The 17,804-nt window shown below is 37.0% G+C and overlaps 1 protein-coding gene across 1 annotated transcript; it reads left to right on the forward strand.

Annotated features, from left to right (window-relative positions):
- Nucleotides 1-16,343: 16,343 nt before the first annotated feature.
- On the forward strand, nt 16,344-17,591 carry LOC149957639 (speckle-type POZ protein-like A). The gene has a single exon (XM_090165665.1). The coding sequence runs from the start codon at nt 16,423-16,425 to the stop codon at nt 17,437-17,439; it is 1,017 nt and encodes a 338-aa protein (XP_090021791.1). The 5' UTR covers nt 16,344-16,422; the 3' UTR covers nt 17,440-17,591.
- Nucleotides 17,592-17,804: the final 213 nt, after the last annotated feature.

Here is a 17,804-nt window from a genome sequence, read left to right on the forward strand (position 1 = left end):
GTAAATATCCTTTATTTTCTGTAAAAATTGACAATATACGGTTATACTAGTTTTATTGTTTTTCCTTCGCTCAAGGTTTGTTTTAAAATATGCCTTGAATTAGATTGAAGAGTTCACTAAAATCCCTAGAAATTAGGTAAATCTGATTTCTGTTCCAACCGTCCCTTAAAGCCTTATTTATCTTCTGGCTATCGAATTATACTTTAAGACACATTATAAAAAATTTATTGAGTCTTTTTAAGATGTTTCTAACACTGTTTTATGTTATGTTGAATCTGTCTGAAGTTTCATGGAATGATACACTCCAATCATGTCTAACAAACCAGAGGAATACTAATAGACGTTTATCTGGTGACAATACCTGTCTTCCACTCTCTATAATTATGTTACAATTTTATTTAAACCATTACAATATTAAGTAATGAAACATCTCTGGAAAATGTTCAGATGGTCTGAGCTACCAAATTTCCTGACTAGCTCTTCGTAAATGATAGGCCTAACTCTAAACATATACTCTTAAATTCAATATCATGATAACGATTAACAATTAACCTATCATAATTCATTATACTCATTCGGAAATTTCGTGCCGTACTTAAAACATTTCCTATTACTTCCATTTCATCATCAGATGAGGATTCTGAGCTTGATATATCTGAATTTAATAAATTAAGTAACATGCCCATTACGGCCGCCATTTTTTAATTTTTATTTTAGGTTAGACTATTCGTGATCTAGTCCCGAACTGTCCGGGAAATTTTGCTGACGTCAGAGCTCAGTCCTGAACAGTTCTTTGAGCAGTCCAGGACTGGCGAATAGTTTTCACCTTATGAAACTTCCTCCAATAGTCCAGTACAAAGACAAAGTCAGTGTTGCCAATGTTCGAAAGTTAAAAATCCCACAGTTTCGGTGAAAAACCGCCCAAAAGCCACAACTCCTATATATTCACGAAAACTCCTCGGAAATAGGTACAATTTTTTGGGACCGAATTAAATTAGTTTTTTTGTTTTGTATTTTATTTATTTATGTTTTTTGGAAAAATTATTAATGTCATATTTAAAGAACTAGTTTACTTTATCCTCCTTGCTTATCCATAGGTAGCAACTCAACCATTTTATTCATTATACATTTTTGAATTGTGGAGATTGAAATGTCGGGGTTCTGGGTTAAAGTTAGTGCAATTGATATAATTAGCCTTTTCAGTTTACATAGAGCCACGTAGTGGCAAATGCGAGAAGCTCATGAACTGCTGCTGGATTTTCAATAAAGCGTCTGCTTAGCAGACGAAAATCCAGCAGTTTATGAGCTAGATCTCAAAATGCAATATGCATTCCACAGTAACGTGATGATAGTTTAAGCCTCTGAATGCGCCCCCCCCCCCCCCACCCATTTGACCCTTGCTGCTCTTCAAATTGGACAATGGACAGCTTCGTTTTTCTCTACTCCCAAGTTGTTTAGGAGATAAGACTATGGATGAATTCCATGAAAAAAGAAGGCCAGCTGCAACCGCCTTTCTTGGAACTTGGCGCACGTCATGATCCCCCCGGTCTTCCTTGCGGCTCGCGACGCCTTGCGTTCTTTATGGAGGGGGGGGATAAGGGTGGGTACAGTGGCTTATGAGAATTAAAAGTAAAATTAGGACCGTTATCGAGCCGAAGCTGCCGAACAGGGGGTACTTTCTTTTTTCTCGAAAGGCAGTATCAATATTTCTTTAGAAAACTTTTCGTGGGTATTTTGAACTGGCGATCGAAAAGTGGAAAATCCCACAAAACCCTCTGATTTGGTTAAGAAAACCCATTATCCCATTTCAAAAAAAAACACCCTAAAAATCCCACGATATGGGATTTATCCCACGATCTGGCATCACTGGACAAAGTACGCGCACATGGAACAACTCTGTTTCAGCAGCGTTGCCAGATAGCCAAAATCAAATTAGAGACACAAGGACTAAAACTTATAAATTTCCACTCCAAATTATTGAATAAATTGTATTTGACTGTAATTTCAATTTTGCATAGGATATCCCACTGATGTTTGATGGAAATTCAGTTTTAAATAAACCCATTGACGTATGTTAAAAAAACTTTTTAAATAAAAAATTAAAATTATAGGATGTCTCGCAACGCTGTTCCCCTGAATTCTAACTGCTAGAAAAATCAAAATCACGCTACTTGTTTATTTCCGCATTGACCTTTTTGAGTCGCAACCCGACTCTTCCCCGACTGTCGGGTAATCACGGACTGTAAATTTTAGAGGACGAGTAAAGCGTTGCCTTCCCCTGTAGAATTTTGGTTTCCCCGTGCATCAATCACTTCGAAATAGAGAGAGAGAGTCCGTCAAGGTCATTTGTACCAGGCATAGAGCTAGTCCCCCCCCCCCCCCCACGCATGTTATCTGGAAATCTGGCCGACCGAAAGACAAGCGCTTTAGTTAATGACCTTGAGCGACTTCCGTCAGCCTGATCGGTGAACGGGGTGTAAAATACCTCGGGAATACCGGTCCTCTAAAATTTACAGTCCGTGGGGTAATAGTCGAACTTCGACTGCACGCCATTTTAAGGTCTTCCACCGACTCAATGCCGACTTCGACTCCTATCCGACTGTTTCGACTGATAACCGACTAAAAAACGGAAACACAATGCTACTGGAGAAGTATTTCATCATCGACTTTTAAATCACTACGAACTGTGATTTTTTTGTACCGACATGATTGTTGATTAAGCTGCGTTATGCTATCTTAACTCTTGTTAGATGGTGTTATGATATTTGGGTATTGTTATACAAAGTTTAGGCTATGGTATATTGGATACTTTTGGAATTTATATTTAATGGTACCCATTTTCTTAAACTTGATATTCTTGTTATTATACCAATGATTTTATCATTGATAAAATTAATTTTCACTAGATTATGATCGTTGTTAATGCAGTAGGTTGTGGAGAAAGTGCTGCTTTTCTTGTAAAAATTACTTTTAAGTTTTTATAGTGTGCTTACCAAGTTAATGAACAGGGTGATCGAAATATTGTTCCTAATGAACAGGGTGATTAATAAAGCGTTTTAAAGTTGCTCTTTGGTTGTTAGGGACTAGGGCCCTAATTACGTGAATATTTTGATGAAATTTCCATTTTCGTTGTTATAGTGAACTTAGTAATTTAATAATAAAAAATAATAATAATAATCAGCTAGGCTAATATTCTTGGCACCACCTTAGGCCTAAGTCATCAAGCGACTTTTTGAAGCCATTAATTCAGGTGGCGGGGTTACAATACGTAGGAGGGTGGTGGAAAGCCCTGCATGCCACGCGAGCCAACTGCTCCATAAACTAACTATTACCGTTAACCTCAACAGGTTTTTAATGTACAGAGTGATAGGATATTGTTAATATTTAATGAACCGGGTTAATAATAACGTGTGGTCATGGGTTTTTCTTTAAGTTCAAATTACTCTTTGGTTGTTAATGCTTAGTGGGTTATTTATGTTAAACGACAGGGTGAAATTAAATAATGTACCAGATTATTGAAATTTATTTCAAATTTAAGTGTAAAATTCGATATATATATTTAATACATCGGGGATTCTTGTGTACTCAAATGTCCGTGACATTCCACGGCTTCAAAGTTTTTATTATTTTAGAAGCCAAAGATTATTTGCGACCGAAAACTATCGCTACGCCCCCTTTAGTTCGCCATTGAAAGCTAGATAGGTAGCGCCTAAATCAGACGCTATTAGTTTTTCCTCAACGTTATTCGTAAAATTGATTTTAAAAATCCTGATACTGGCATTTTTATATAATTTTTTAATTGTTTGCTTATATTAAGTTTATTTAAGAAAAAACGTCCTTATGACTTGTTAATTTGTCTGTAGCAGACGCTAGATCATAGGCGCTACCTCGGAGAAGCTAGTGCCGTTACGCCTCCTATCCATAGACTCGTTTCGGTCGCGGATAGCACGAATTTATTTATACTTCGTTTTCATTTTTGATTTTGAAAGGGACTATAATTTTGTATATTATTGCTTAATTTACGTTATTATTTTACATAGATGGAAAAAACCAATAAACAAAATGACCACCAAAAAAAGCTCGTAATAAGGTTTGTGAGGATTTAACCACGCGCTTTTTTTAATATGAGAGACAAACAAAATAACTAAAATTCATTTGTTAATATTGTCGAAACAGTCGCTATGTGACTGTCTTCGGGTACCCTATTTTACCATATGTTATTTCTTTTAAGAATAGCAAGTGAAAAGTGTAACACTGGGTTTTTATTGAAATATAGATTGTGGTCGAGTCGTTAGTTACATAGCTAAGGGTCTGATGCCCGCGGTTTCAAAACGTACATATATATAAAATAGTAAAAAATAATATAAACCGATATTTACAAATAGAAAACATGATTGACTTACGGACTTTAAATCGAACATTAAAACATAATTAAAACACAACACCACAGAATTCCTAATTTCGATTAAATTGCTTTGTGGAAACATTTCTATAATTCAGATGTATTTGTAAAACTGAAGTCTGAAAAGTGCTTTATGAAATATTTGGCAGTGTAATTTTCGGAGTAGGGGGGATACAAATACTTACACTGTACTCCCGACTGAAATCTGGGGGAACCATACCACCGCCACTGAATATGTTTAGTCAGTTCTGATGAAATCAAATAATTAAAATAAAATTAAATGAACTGTTAATGTACGCTTGTTCTTCACGTTAATTTTAACAGTTTTACTCACTTAATCACTATATTAGGTAAACTTAACTACATCTCTAAACTCATTTTGTAAAATTTTATATTTATATTGAAGATGGTCTTATGACAGAGCCTTTTATATTTATGAAGATTACTTAAGAAACAAGTGAGGCATAAATGATCTTTACGCGCATTCTAACTTTCTTCGATTTGGTTGCAAGCACCGCTAATTGTTTTTCGGAGAAAATGGAGCGCCATCCATGTCGCCGAAATTAAGGAAAGTCCGTAGGAGAGGCTCTCTTAAGCCTAAAGGTCCGAGTCATTCCAACTGCCGCTAATTTCCCTTAAGTGTCCGAGCGGTCATTTCACCGCCCTGCTCGGACCAGCTTCTAACGACCTCTCTTTCTCTTATCAGCGGTCAAACACGCTCTCAACATATTCCCGACAAGATTTATATTGGCGATTTTAAAAACTAGGTTAATATGTTTGCTACTAAACTGCGTATAAAAGGACACGCTCCTCCAATATTGCTACAAAATATCGAGCATCTAGGGCGAAAATATCGTAACTCGCGTAAAAAGGTTTGTTGGGAAATCTTGGAGACGTAGCTTTATAACAACAGAATTAAGGCGAATTCACACCAGTCAAGATTTTGCCAAATTTTGCGCTCCAATATTAGTGGCAAACTGAGTTTAATACTGAGGATTATTTTTCAAAACATGTTTGAACGTTGTTTTTGAATTTCGAGCGGTTTTCATGACCCAGGGTCAGCTCATATATTTAAATCTAAGTCGAAAACCATGCTCACCAACAAAGTTATAAAATATATTCAAAATATATAATTTTTCTCGTCGGTAGAACATGATCGAGAAATAAAGAAAACAGTTTGAAAATAGTTTTTTTTTCTTGTTAATTGACCAATCAAACTTGTTTCCCGAACGAACAGTGTTTTTAGCCTTCTTTTCGTAATATTATCCGTTTGGTGAAATCCGAGCCTAGGTTTATGCGAAAAAGAGTTTGATTTTGCTGTAGAAATTACACATGGCACCACCTGCTAGCTGCTATTTATTGCCAAATACAGATAATAATTTGTTTTCTGAATTCAAGATATTTGAAAATAAATTTATGGCCTTAATTTTTATTATTCACAATGTTTTTATTTTTAAAGTTTTTTCTGTGCAATATTATTATCAAGGTTTTTCTTAATTAAAACTTATCATATTAGTTTTCCTAAATTTAAATTGATCATATTAGGTTTTTCTAAATTTAAATTTATCATATCTAGTTTTTCAAAATTCAAATTGATCATATCAAGTTTTTCTAAATTTAAATTTATCATATAAGGTTTTTCTAAATTTAAATTTATCATATCAGGTTTTTCTAAATTTAAATTTAACATATCAGGTTTTTCTAAATTTAAATTGATCATATCAGACTTTCCTAACTTTAAATTTATCTGATCAGTTATTCCTTCTAAATTCAAAACTATTTGGTTTATATTTCAACATAAACGTATTTTCCTACCAAAGACTCGTGTTGAACCTAATTTTGGCAAATTTCGAGTTACGATTTTTTGCAATTGAGGTCACAATATCGCCCACGCATTTGACTCTAGTGGCCCGAAGCTCGGAGCTACATATTGTTACTTCAACTCACGTGGTATCGTTGCTCGAGACTGTATTGCCCTTTCATTTCCAAGTCTCTAGTGTCGCTTGAGTATTTAGTTTAGGCTATAGGCATATCTATTGGGCAGTGAATGGCAATGCCTTTGAGTTTACGCTATCTTCGTCTATTCAGTATCTTTGGTAGACTGGGCCTTGGGCCGAATAGCGTGTCGTAATACTTAGAAAGCCAACCCGGTCGTTTCGTGCTAGGGACGCTGACCGAATATGTTTTCTTTAGAAAAAGTTACATTTTACGAGGGAAGAGTAAAATGTTTAGTTCTAAATATCACTCTTATTTCTCCGACAAACCAGGGCGTTTATTGCCACCATAAGTCTATAATTATTTACATAAGTGAGTCAGTTAGTCGAAATAATTATTGAAAATGTTATACAGAATTCATGTTCTTCAAAATAATTGTGTACATTTGCACAAAGTAACTCTTTCAAACTTTTTATATCATTTAACACATTGGACTTGAAAATAAAAACCAATTGTGTCAAGTGGGAGAGCTCTATTTGGAGCGACGTAGAGTCAACGTCATAACCAAGAAGGTAATAATAAAATAAAAATTAGCTAGGCTACTACCAAAGGCACCACCTTTAGGCCTAAGTCATCAAGCGACTTTTAAAGCCATTTATTCAGGTGGCCGGGTAACAATGCGTAGGAGGGTGGTGGCCAGCCCTTCATGCCACGCGAAACAACAGCTCCCTACACTGACTATTACCGTTAACCCTTACTTGTTTTTATGGAATTGGAAACCGAAGAGCATGGGGAAAACCCCTTAAACCAGTTGGGAGATAACTTGCAAACTCAACGCGGAAGGAGTTGTTCCGAGTTTTCACCCAGTGCCACAAGCTGTTGGCTCGCGTGGCATGAATGGCTGGTCACCACCCTCCTACGCATTGTAACCGGGCCACCTGAATTAAATGCAATAAAAGTCGCTAGATGACCTGGGCCTAGGGTAATGCCTTGGGTATTAGCCTAGCTGATTATGATTATGACCATGTCTATTAAAGTTATTTTGCATTGAAAGAATTTAGTATAATTTAGGGGAAAATAAAGATCACAAAATCATGAAGGGAGATAGGAGCTGACAATAAGCAAGATACGTGCTTTTGCGCGAAATGCGTTGTGAATATCAAAGATACGTTTAAATGTTTTCTCGATTTAAAAAAAGAAATTCAATTGCAACCTATTAATGTTTTTAATGTTATATACGTAAATTGGGGTGTAGAATCTAAATATGTCAATTTTAAAAAAACCACGTATCTCAAGTTACGTGGTTTTGTTTTAAACGATGACGAAATTTGCTACAATATTTTTATCTTTTAAAAAATTTGGTGGAAAAGGTAGCTTAAAGATCTATTGCAAAATCTTTGTTGGATAGATAATAAATTTAGAGCCGCTTTTACCGACTGAGCTTCAAGAATGCATATCGTCGTCACATTTACGATTGGTCATTCCTCAGAATGTTTCGACGCGTATCCCAAATGCGCCTTTTCAGCGTCCCGCATCTTCTAAACAGAATGTGCTTGCCCATCGATTTATTAGAGTTCACAAGATTGTACACATATCTCCAATAATAAACTCAAGCCGACTATACTAGTTTCAATCACGTAGAAACTATTACCATTAAAATAAGTAGCATATTTCTTGCACGAGGAACTCTAACGTTCAATGGCCATCTACAAGGGCTTGGCGGTCACCATGAAGAAGATTCTTTACACTAGGATATAAATATACCTTAATCTGATCATAAGACTACGCTACCTGGCGGAGAAAAAGAGCAAATCCTCCCCCCAACCCCTACCACATATACTACCTATTCCCATCTGGTAGCAGGCATTGGGGGATTTTTGCATAAGTGAAAATTTTTCACGCAATGTTAAGTTAAAAGGAACCACCTATGGACTGCATTGTAAAGGATTATATAATTAGCGAATAAGGGGATTAGTCCATTATGAAAAGGGATAATAAAGCTAAACCCTAAACAAATTTGAAGAAATTTAAAAACTTACTAATAGCTCGTACCGATAGGTCTTCGAGCGAACAAAAAGACGCGAAACTCGGACCAAATAGTTCTTCGAGTGAAAAACTAAATTAAATTAAATTAAATAGCCAGAAATTCCAACGGTAGACCGGTTTCGTCCTATTTGGGACTCGTCAGTACCGTGCGGGAAATCTGGCTTGCGACTATAACACCGAATAAAGAAGCTAAGCCTAAATATTAAAAATTTGAAAACGAGTTGCGTAGCAACGGAAAGCTAGATGGATTCGTGTAGCCAGTTTGGCCAATCCCTTGTCCAAATCCCATTCGTTTCAAACTTAGGAGGGCCTTGATATGATGTAGATAATACGTAACCAATGTTTTTTCTAATTGAAAAAAAGATAACCGGCATGGCGGGCATTACCAAAAGTACGGCGTGACGTCATGCTTGATCTTAAAATTTTCGCGTGAAAATACGTCACCATGTTCCGGTACAAAAACAGGTAAATAAGCCACCTATACCTCATAATGTAAAGTTATTATAATAATTAACTATATGCTATTACCCAGGGCACGCGAGCCAATAGCTCACTATTAGCGCTAACCTCGACACAAGCTGGGATCGAACCCTGCTTCTCTTGCTGTGAGCCGCCACCCAACTTAATTTTTAAAATGGACAATTGCTTCTACCATAGAAGGTTATACGACGATGGTATACGTAAACGTTTTATTTCGTGTAAGTTTGATTTCTAACAATACGTATATGGGTCATTATTAAATGATTGGTGTCAGAACATGGTTTCGAGAAATAATTTATACAATAACTTATTTTAGAAATGCAACGAAACGAAAGTGATTGGAAGGACGTTCAGCTATAGGTTGTATTAAGTATTGCGTGGATCGTTCATGATGGTCAATTAAAATAAATATCCAAGTATTAAATATCCAAAAGTTAAGATAATAAGAACATTCTGTAGACTGCGATGGAATTAATGATAAAATCATAAAACACGCGAAAAGGTACAAAAGTCCATATTAAGGCTAAAATAAATTTACAGTAATTACAAAACTGACGATTTACTCGTACCAATAGGTCTTCGAGCATAAAATAAAGACACGAAACGGAATAAATCTTAGAGTCAAAAACTATTTAAAAGTAAATAAAATCGCCAGAATTTCCAACGGTAAACCGTTTGTTGCCCTAGCTATTTTATTTGGGGTTCATCAGAACCATGCGGGAAATCTGACATGCGACTAAAATAAGCTTAGCCTAATCATTAAAACTTGAAAACTCGTTGCTTAGCAACAGTTAGCCAAATAGTGGTATACAGCTTTTGAAAATTTATAGCTGCTCTTAGCATTTCACACTACCATTGGAACATTTTCCCTCAAAAACAGTGGTTTACCTCCGCAAACTTATAGTAGCAACAAACACAGCACCCCACACAAGGAGAACGCAACTCGTCAAAAGTCGTTCATTTTCTTGCGTACATTTTCATTGGTTAGACTCTTCGCCACCTGCTGCCGTCAGAAGGGGAAAATTCGGATATTGTCTCCCCTCCCCCCCCTTTCCGTAAATCGTTCAGCGTAAAGGCTCGTCCAATGGGATTTGTACACAAGTACCGCGTTAGCGTGTTTAAACGCTAGCTGCGTTCTCCTTGTGATTGCTGCCCCAGTATCGGTCATGTGAACGCTAAGCTATTCAATTTTGAGTGTAATGTTTTTAGAGTGTAGGCAAATGAAACCTATGAATTTTAAGGTCTACGTTAGACAGGGACCCACAATGTCCCACGTCCCTAACCTACAACATTTGATATCGACACTTTCGCTGGTATCAATAATTTGCATGGTCTGTGAGCATCCTATGAGAATCACTAGACCTATTCCTGGACAGAATCCAATTTCTAGCATTGTTACGAAGAAGCTTTGGTCGAGCAGTTAGACAAACGTATATAGCGTCTATTCAATAATACTCGGCGTGCTAAAGATCATCCCCAAAAAACGATGGTAACAAAAAAGAAGGGTGTCGGAGATAGCTGTACGAGCGGCTGATTGGTAAATGATGGCCAACCCGCTGTTTCCGGGCGGCGTCATAGAAGAAGCATTAGCGCTTTTTGGGCTTGTCTTCGTTATGGCCTTTATTATTTTTTCTTACTGACCCTCTCTTTACAAATGATAAAGAGCCAATCAGACACGCTGCGAAGGACTCTGCCTTTTCCCGCTAGTCGTTCCGCGCTTGATACCTCAACGTCACTCTGGTTTCCGGAAGGAGAGCGCTTATGGTCCGGAATCCATGAAGAACTCCGAAAGAGTGAGTATCGATTCCAATTCTAGGTTTGGGATCCAAATTATTTTCTCTCCAGTAATACGACGACTGACGCGTCGTTAGTTGTTTTAATCTACTCGGAATTTATATATTAACACACTAGGTACTGTTATATTCAATAGTTAATTTTTTTCTTTTAAACTTTAAATTCATCTGCGTCTAATTTATGGGCTTCTGCACGAAATCTTGTATATATTTTTTTCGGTAATAAGACGACTGGCACGAGGTTAGTGGTTATAAATTTACACATAATTTATATATTAACACCCTAGGTATTGTAAAAATTCCGCTTTTTTTAAAGATTCATTTTCTGATGAACAGTCGAGTTTACGATCTTTTCCGACTGAAATTAAATATCAACATACGTAACAAAACAAAAATAAGTAAGCCAAATTAGTAAAAACCATCACCGAGTTATTGGGCAATAAAAAATTTAATACTTCTGTTTTATGTTACTTATGGTCTCATTTCCTTTTCATAAAATGCTCTTAAGATCACCCGCTTGGCAGATAAAATTAAAATCTATTATTATTTTAGTGGTCGAAATGTTTTAAATTTTCAACATTTTTCTTTTAGAAATTTAGAAATAATTTTATAATTCTGAATTCCCTTTCCATTAAACCCTAAAACGTCATAATTATTTCATATCGGTTATTAAATATCTGATTTGAAATTGAAAATCTCGCGTAGTCATTTATTTAAAAATTTGATCTCCAAATATGGAAAATAGTCTCAATATCTCCAAAAACATCAGCCTAAAATCTTCAATTTTCCCAAAACGGCCGTGATTTAAAAACTGCTGTTAGCTTTTTTATTGGCTTTTGCTAAATACTGTAAACTTCCTTGATGTAGATTTCAGTGACCTTTAATGGGTCTACTGTTTATTAGCAGTATATATGTTAAAGACTTTGTCAAGGTTGAACCGTAACAGCGATAATAATAATAATAATAATAATAATAATAATCAGCTAGGCACCAAAGCACCACCCAAGTCATCTAGCGACTTTCATGGCTTTTAATTCAGGTGGCCGGGTTAAATTGCGTAGGGGGTTGATTGCAAGCCCTTCATGCCCGGCGAGCCAACAGTTCCTTACACTTACTATTACCGTTAACCTCTACAAGTTTTTTTGGAAAAGGAGAAACCGAAGAACTTTCAAAGGAATTGTTTCGAGTTTTTACCAAGTTCCACAAGTTACTGTAATTCGGTAATTTCTAAATCTCCAGCCAGCAGATAATTTTTTTTGGTAAATAGCACTATACAATCCAGTGGCGGCACAGGAATTTTAAAAGATGTAAACTAATATTAGACATATATTTACATATTTTACACACCTTGCTTAAATTCTAATTGATAAGTATGGCCGCGTAACCAACCCTTGGCGTCGCCTCTGGTACCAACATTTTCTGCGTAGTTTCCAGCCCTTTTCCCGTTGTACGCGTTGAAATATTGTAAAATAGGCGAAACCATAGAGTCGAAGGGGGCTGAAAAGATGGTAGTCACGTGACTTTCTGGAGAACGGCAGCGCCATCTCTCCTAAGAAATACGAACAATTATTCCTTTTATTTTGCTAATGACGGTTTAAATTTTGATCGATTCATCAATTATTATTATTTAAAACATCTTTTAATAGAAAAGTGTATCTGGAAGGAATATTATTTGTTTACCGTTGCTGCGTTGCACGGCCAACTATGAACATGAGTTACAGAATCGAAGTTGGCTGTGATATGGTAGTCACGTGATTTTGTTTTCCCATTTTAACAAGTTGGTTAAGACTAAATTTACTTTAGTTTCGCCTATTGAAATGCAGGTATAACCGATACACTGCATTCATATCAACGTCCGGTCAAATTCGTTCCATCAAAATCCAAAGGCACCCTAGCAGACGCTTGCATGTCAGAGCATGGGTGGAATTTTCCGCAATCATCAGCAGTGGCGTAACCCGAAATCCTTCAAGGGAAGTGTTCAAATTATGTGAAATACCCGAGAGCGGTCGATAAGGGGTTGACAATTTAGCACAGCCAAAGTTACACCGAAGGGAGGGGGGATTTAGACACGGATACCTTCCCCTTGTCTACGCCACTGGTCATCAGCCGCAATCACTGCAATCGAAGTCTATACACAAACAAAACGTCTTCGATTGCTGATCCCACTCGTTAAACCTACATATCTTGTCAGACAAATCTATAAAGGACGAGACTACGTCTAAAAATAAACTTGACCCAGAATCTTTCAAGAAAGACAAACGGTAGTAACCTCCTTTAACGGTCCGCTCTGGCTCTTTTGGGCGCTTTCATTTTGCAGAAGGCGTGAAAAGTGAGTTATGGCGGCGTTGATATTCCCCGACCATCTGTTTCCGAAGGGCGCTAGAAAGCGAGGGCCATATTGTTGGGTGTTAGTCACCCGCCTCGGTAGATAGTCCGCCAGTGTAATAACTGTCACTCTGGAGAGCCCATCGAATCTGATTTTTGATCTACTGAAGTCTGCAGTCGAATCTTCTCCAGCCTGAGAAATGTATATAACGAAATGTCTCTAGTTGAAACAGTTGGTCTTTTACAGCCGCGAAACAAGACGAAAAAGAACAGTACGGTTTTCACCGCTTTCTTACAAGACTGAACCCATGCGACCGCGTCAGCCTTACTAAATTGAAATCTATGCCTTTTGTTTTTTTTTTTTTTTTGAGAAAACGTATGTTGTCAGCTTATGCCTTAGTCACCAGAATACCTAATCTATCTAAAGCTCATTTTCATTATGATCGAAATGTTGTGACATCGATTGACGACGCAAAAAATATCTAAAAATTGGGTCTTAAAAATGGTTTTAACTAGTGAAAAATTGGCAAGACGGCTAGCGTTTACGCAAAGAAAAATCCCCGTTAGGCCTATTACATTTTTTTTATCGATGCTTGCCTTTGTGGCTTTTTTTCCCTAGTGGAAACCAGCCCTAATTAGTTTTTTTTAGCGCCCGTGGCTTTTAGGTTAAAAGGGAAAAGTTGTTTTAAGCTCGGTTTCACCTAGCACGCACCATAGTTTATTTCGCGAGTAAAATAGGAACGTTTCGAAATTTAAAACACGCCGTCTGAAATCAAATACTAAAGTACATTTTCCTGCTCGATAGTAGCGGTCAAAAACCGTAAAAATATTGTTAGATGCCAGCATGGAAATAACTCTGAACATTAGTAGCAAATAATTTGAAATTCAACAGGTTTGCCAAGAAGAAGAAAAAAATATCTGTTTGAAACCGATCGACGTGGAAAATGATGTTGAATTTTAAGTTCTATGTAAACGCTCTTTTTATAAATTTAAAATAAATTGAACGTGGAACCTAGTTGCCTGGGAAAAACATGATTATTTATTGTAGATGACTTCTTGGCTAACTAAAGTATAGATTAACTGAAAATATTTTGTCTTAAAACATGAACAAGAAAAGTAGTCAATTTCTTTTCGTAGCGACATCCACCCTGGCCGATTTTCTTATTCACATTTATGCAATTTGTTTGGGGACAAATATTGTTAGTTTAGTTGAATATTGTTCAATTTAATAAATTTCCTATTTTGCTACAACCACAAGTAATGACTGAAGGCATAACATTCCATTATTCATCTAAACTTTAGGAGTATAGCTACAGAAAAACTCGATTTCTGTGACCTGAGCTGACTGACGACAGCTGGCAAGAGGATTGTTTTATCAGAAATTTTAAAACTCGTAGAAAATAAAAGTGAGCCAAGGAGTAACGATATAAATCGATGATTTGCATTCATTCGAAAATATTTCATTTTAAAAATCCAAAGTGTAATTTAAGCTGTATCCACTTGTTATTTTTCACGGCCGCGTATCTTAATAAAATTGCTTTGTAAACCAATAAAATTTAGCTGTACGTTCTCGTTGATACGAAATTTGCCAATGAAAACGTTAGGGATACTCTAAAAATTTCTTAATAATGACTTAGCAGCGTTACGTCATGTCGTAGTTTTGACTATGGCCGCCATGCTGGTATGCTTTTGCTCAATTGGAAAGAGTATGGGTGACGTATTATCTACGTCATGCCGCCTAATACCTATTCTAAGGTAACCCAACCACTTGAATTAATGGCTTTAAAAGTGGCTTGATGACTTAGGACTAAGGTGGTGCCTTGGGAATTAGCCTAGCTGATTATTATTATCATTATATTAAATAGATTTTAAGAAAATACACTTGATCATGACAATTTGGGAAATATTGTGTAAGTATAAGCACAAATATTATTTATACAGCGAGATAATGGACTATATTATTTTTATGAAGTAACGTGGCCTTTTTGTTTTAATGTGACTCTTACGTCACAGTCTCTTACTTTGACAAGTCAACGAGCCCGCGCTACAGTCGCCAGAGGGATATATATTTTTCAAGCGCGCGTGGAAATCGCCACGTGCGAAGAATATACTAATAAAGCTGTGTCTTGTGACGTAAGAGCGACATTTTAACGAGTTGGGAAAGACCACTTTCCATTCTGTAAAATCAACTATTAGCGAGCCTCATTGGCTGGGGAGAAATTACGTCAGTGGGGGTGTGCTGGAATCCCGTCGAAAGACGTCAGTTTTAGGGAACCAATGAGATACCGGGGGGCGGAGCTTACTTTTCGAGGTGGATTGGCTAAAAACCGTCTATACAAAGCCTTTCTCCTGATGCTCTAACAGTAAGCCTGTCTTGTGCCCATGATTCCCGCTTATCGTCTCAACATACCCATTCTCCTCAAATATAAAAGCATACTTTCTAGCTATAATAATGAAATAATGTCACTTGGAACGTCAATGTTGTATTTTATTTCTTTTTACAATAATCATAAACATCCCCTAATTATTCCTAAAGGAACAGATGCACACATACGCAGGTGACACCGGAGATTTACGAGCATAATTCTTATTTAAGGGTAGGGTGGCGGAGTAGTTAGCACTTTTGCCTCGCAGCAAGAGGAGCCGGGTTCGATCCCAGCTTGTAGCACTGGGTGAAAACTCGGAACAACTCCTTCTTCGTTGAGTTTGAAAGTTCAATCCCCACTGTTTTAAGTGGTTTTTTGCTGAGCTCTTCGGTTTTACCTTCCATAAAAACTTGTTGGGGTGAATGTAGGGAGCTGTTGGCATGAAGGGCTTTCCACCACCCTCCTACGCGTTGTAACCCGGCCACCTGAATTAACGGCTTTAAAAGTCAGTTAATGAATTAAAACCGATCCCTACACATTTCGGGAAGAAGAAATTATTAAACAGAGGTAATCTGAAATTATTAAATTATTTTCCAAAAAAAAACGCAACAAAAATATTATATTTTTTGTGTTTTGTTTTATTCTAAATGTTTCCTTATTTGCTCTTTTTAATTTTTTAAATAAATCATTGCTTTATGTACTTTTTAGCACTAGAAGGTGTTAAAAGCGATAAAATTTTAATGTCTGATTCACTGTATAACATTTGTGAGCTGGTCTATTGCTTACTTAAGCTTCATGCCGACCATATTTGTGTTCTTTTTAAAACAAATTACATACTTAAAGTCATAGTCGTCAATGGTAAGTCGAATCGTAATCAATTTTCCGCTCGGCGTTATACGCATTTCGCAATATTTTCCGTCTAATGTGACACCAACTTATCTACTATTTTTTAATATTTATTTTAAACTTATTTTTTAAATGTAATTTTGGTTCAATGTCCATATTATAAAGCTAGTTAACTTAATACATATATTTAAATGTTCCGCACTGGCTTAATTAGCAACGGCGAACAGCGATGGCTCAAGATTTCGAAGGGACGATCATACGAATCAAGGAAAAGGAATGGCATTTCAAAGCCTCTTTAACCATCGAGAACTTCCGTCAGTTTGGCATAATGAAGAATCCATCCACGATATTTCTGGAGGAAATGTTCGTCCACAGTCTGCCTTTCACGGCCATGCAACCAGGCAGCGGGATTCAGTTCGTCTTAATGGTTCATTTTGGAGATGAAGCCCATTCTGCCCCACCACCCGTGCCCACCGAGCCCAAATCTGTACCACCATCGGTGTCCACCGATGTCCGCATCAGTCTTTTATTGAAGTCCGTACCAGACAACGATCCCATCGGTGTTCACACCATTCTGTCGATCTTAAACGAAAGCGGACAAGTAGTGCTGTTCGAAATCGGGCACTATTCGGGATTGAGGGCGGGAGCGAAGGTCATCTTACTCAGTGTAAGTCGAAAAGGATTACTGGATAAAGCCGACACGTATGTTCCCGGTGGTAACTTAAGCTTGAAATGCGAAATCAAAGTATTAGCGCCGTGGAAAACGTCCATGACCTTGAAAGTGGATCCGGCCAGTACTGGCCCGAACGAGTACGCCTCGGACATCCTCAAGGCGCTGTACCAAGATCCGATCTTAAGCGACGTGACCTTCAAAAGCGGGGACACGGAGTTTAAATGCCATAAGGCCGTTCTGGCTGCCAGATCGCCGTATTTCAAGGACTTCTTTTGTTTGGACTCGCGAGATAACCCTCAAAACACGGTGGACGTATCGTCGACTATGAACGAAGTTGAGCTGAAGGATTTCTTAGATTACGTCTACTTGGGGACTCCGAGGAATTTATCCCAGACTGCCAAGAAGTTGTACGAAGTGGCTTGTTTGTTTGGTAGGATGAACGACTTGAAAAGGCTCTGCGAGCGAGAGCTGATGTCCAAGCTGACGACGGGGAATGCCGTCGACATGCTCGTCTTCGCCGAAAGGTTTCTACTCGAAGATTTGAAGGAAGCCTCCATAAAATGGTTGGATTAAAGTTTTCCTCGTTCATTTATATTTTGGTTATAACTCCACTTGAATAAATTTTTAATTAAACTTACATCTGTTTTATTTTAAAATCTTGTTGTTATGAAATTTGAATAAATTTATTTGAATAAATAATCGTATTTATTTAAAAAAATATATAAGGCATTTATAGTATAGGCTGATGTGCAGACTTGGTTTCTCGTAAGTAAAAATTGTAGGCAGTCATGATGTGTCTTCGATAAATTCAACGATCTCGAAATTCAAAACGTTTGTCTCGGAGGTATACCAAAATATTATAATAAAAATAGGAACTATTTACATGTGATATCGATCTTGATATTGGTGCTCTCGACCTTCAAAAGGCGATCTTTATG

Source organism: Leiobunum rupestre, chromosome 2 (assembly GCF_980474605.1).
Source record: "Leiobunum rupestre chromosome 2, qqLeiRupe1.1.hap1, whole genome shotgun sequence".
Taxonomy (NCBI): Eukaryota; Metazoa; Arthropoda; class Arachnida; order Opiliones; family Sclerosomatidae; genus Leiobunum; species Leiobunum rupestre.

What these genes read in the sequence shown, in the direction of transcription:
- LOC149957639 (XM_090165665.1), top strand. Translation starts at nt 16,423, where the DNA reads ATGGCTCAAGATTTCGAAGGGACGATCATACGAATCAAGGAAAAGGAA.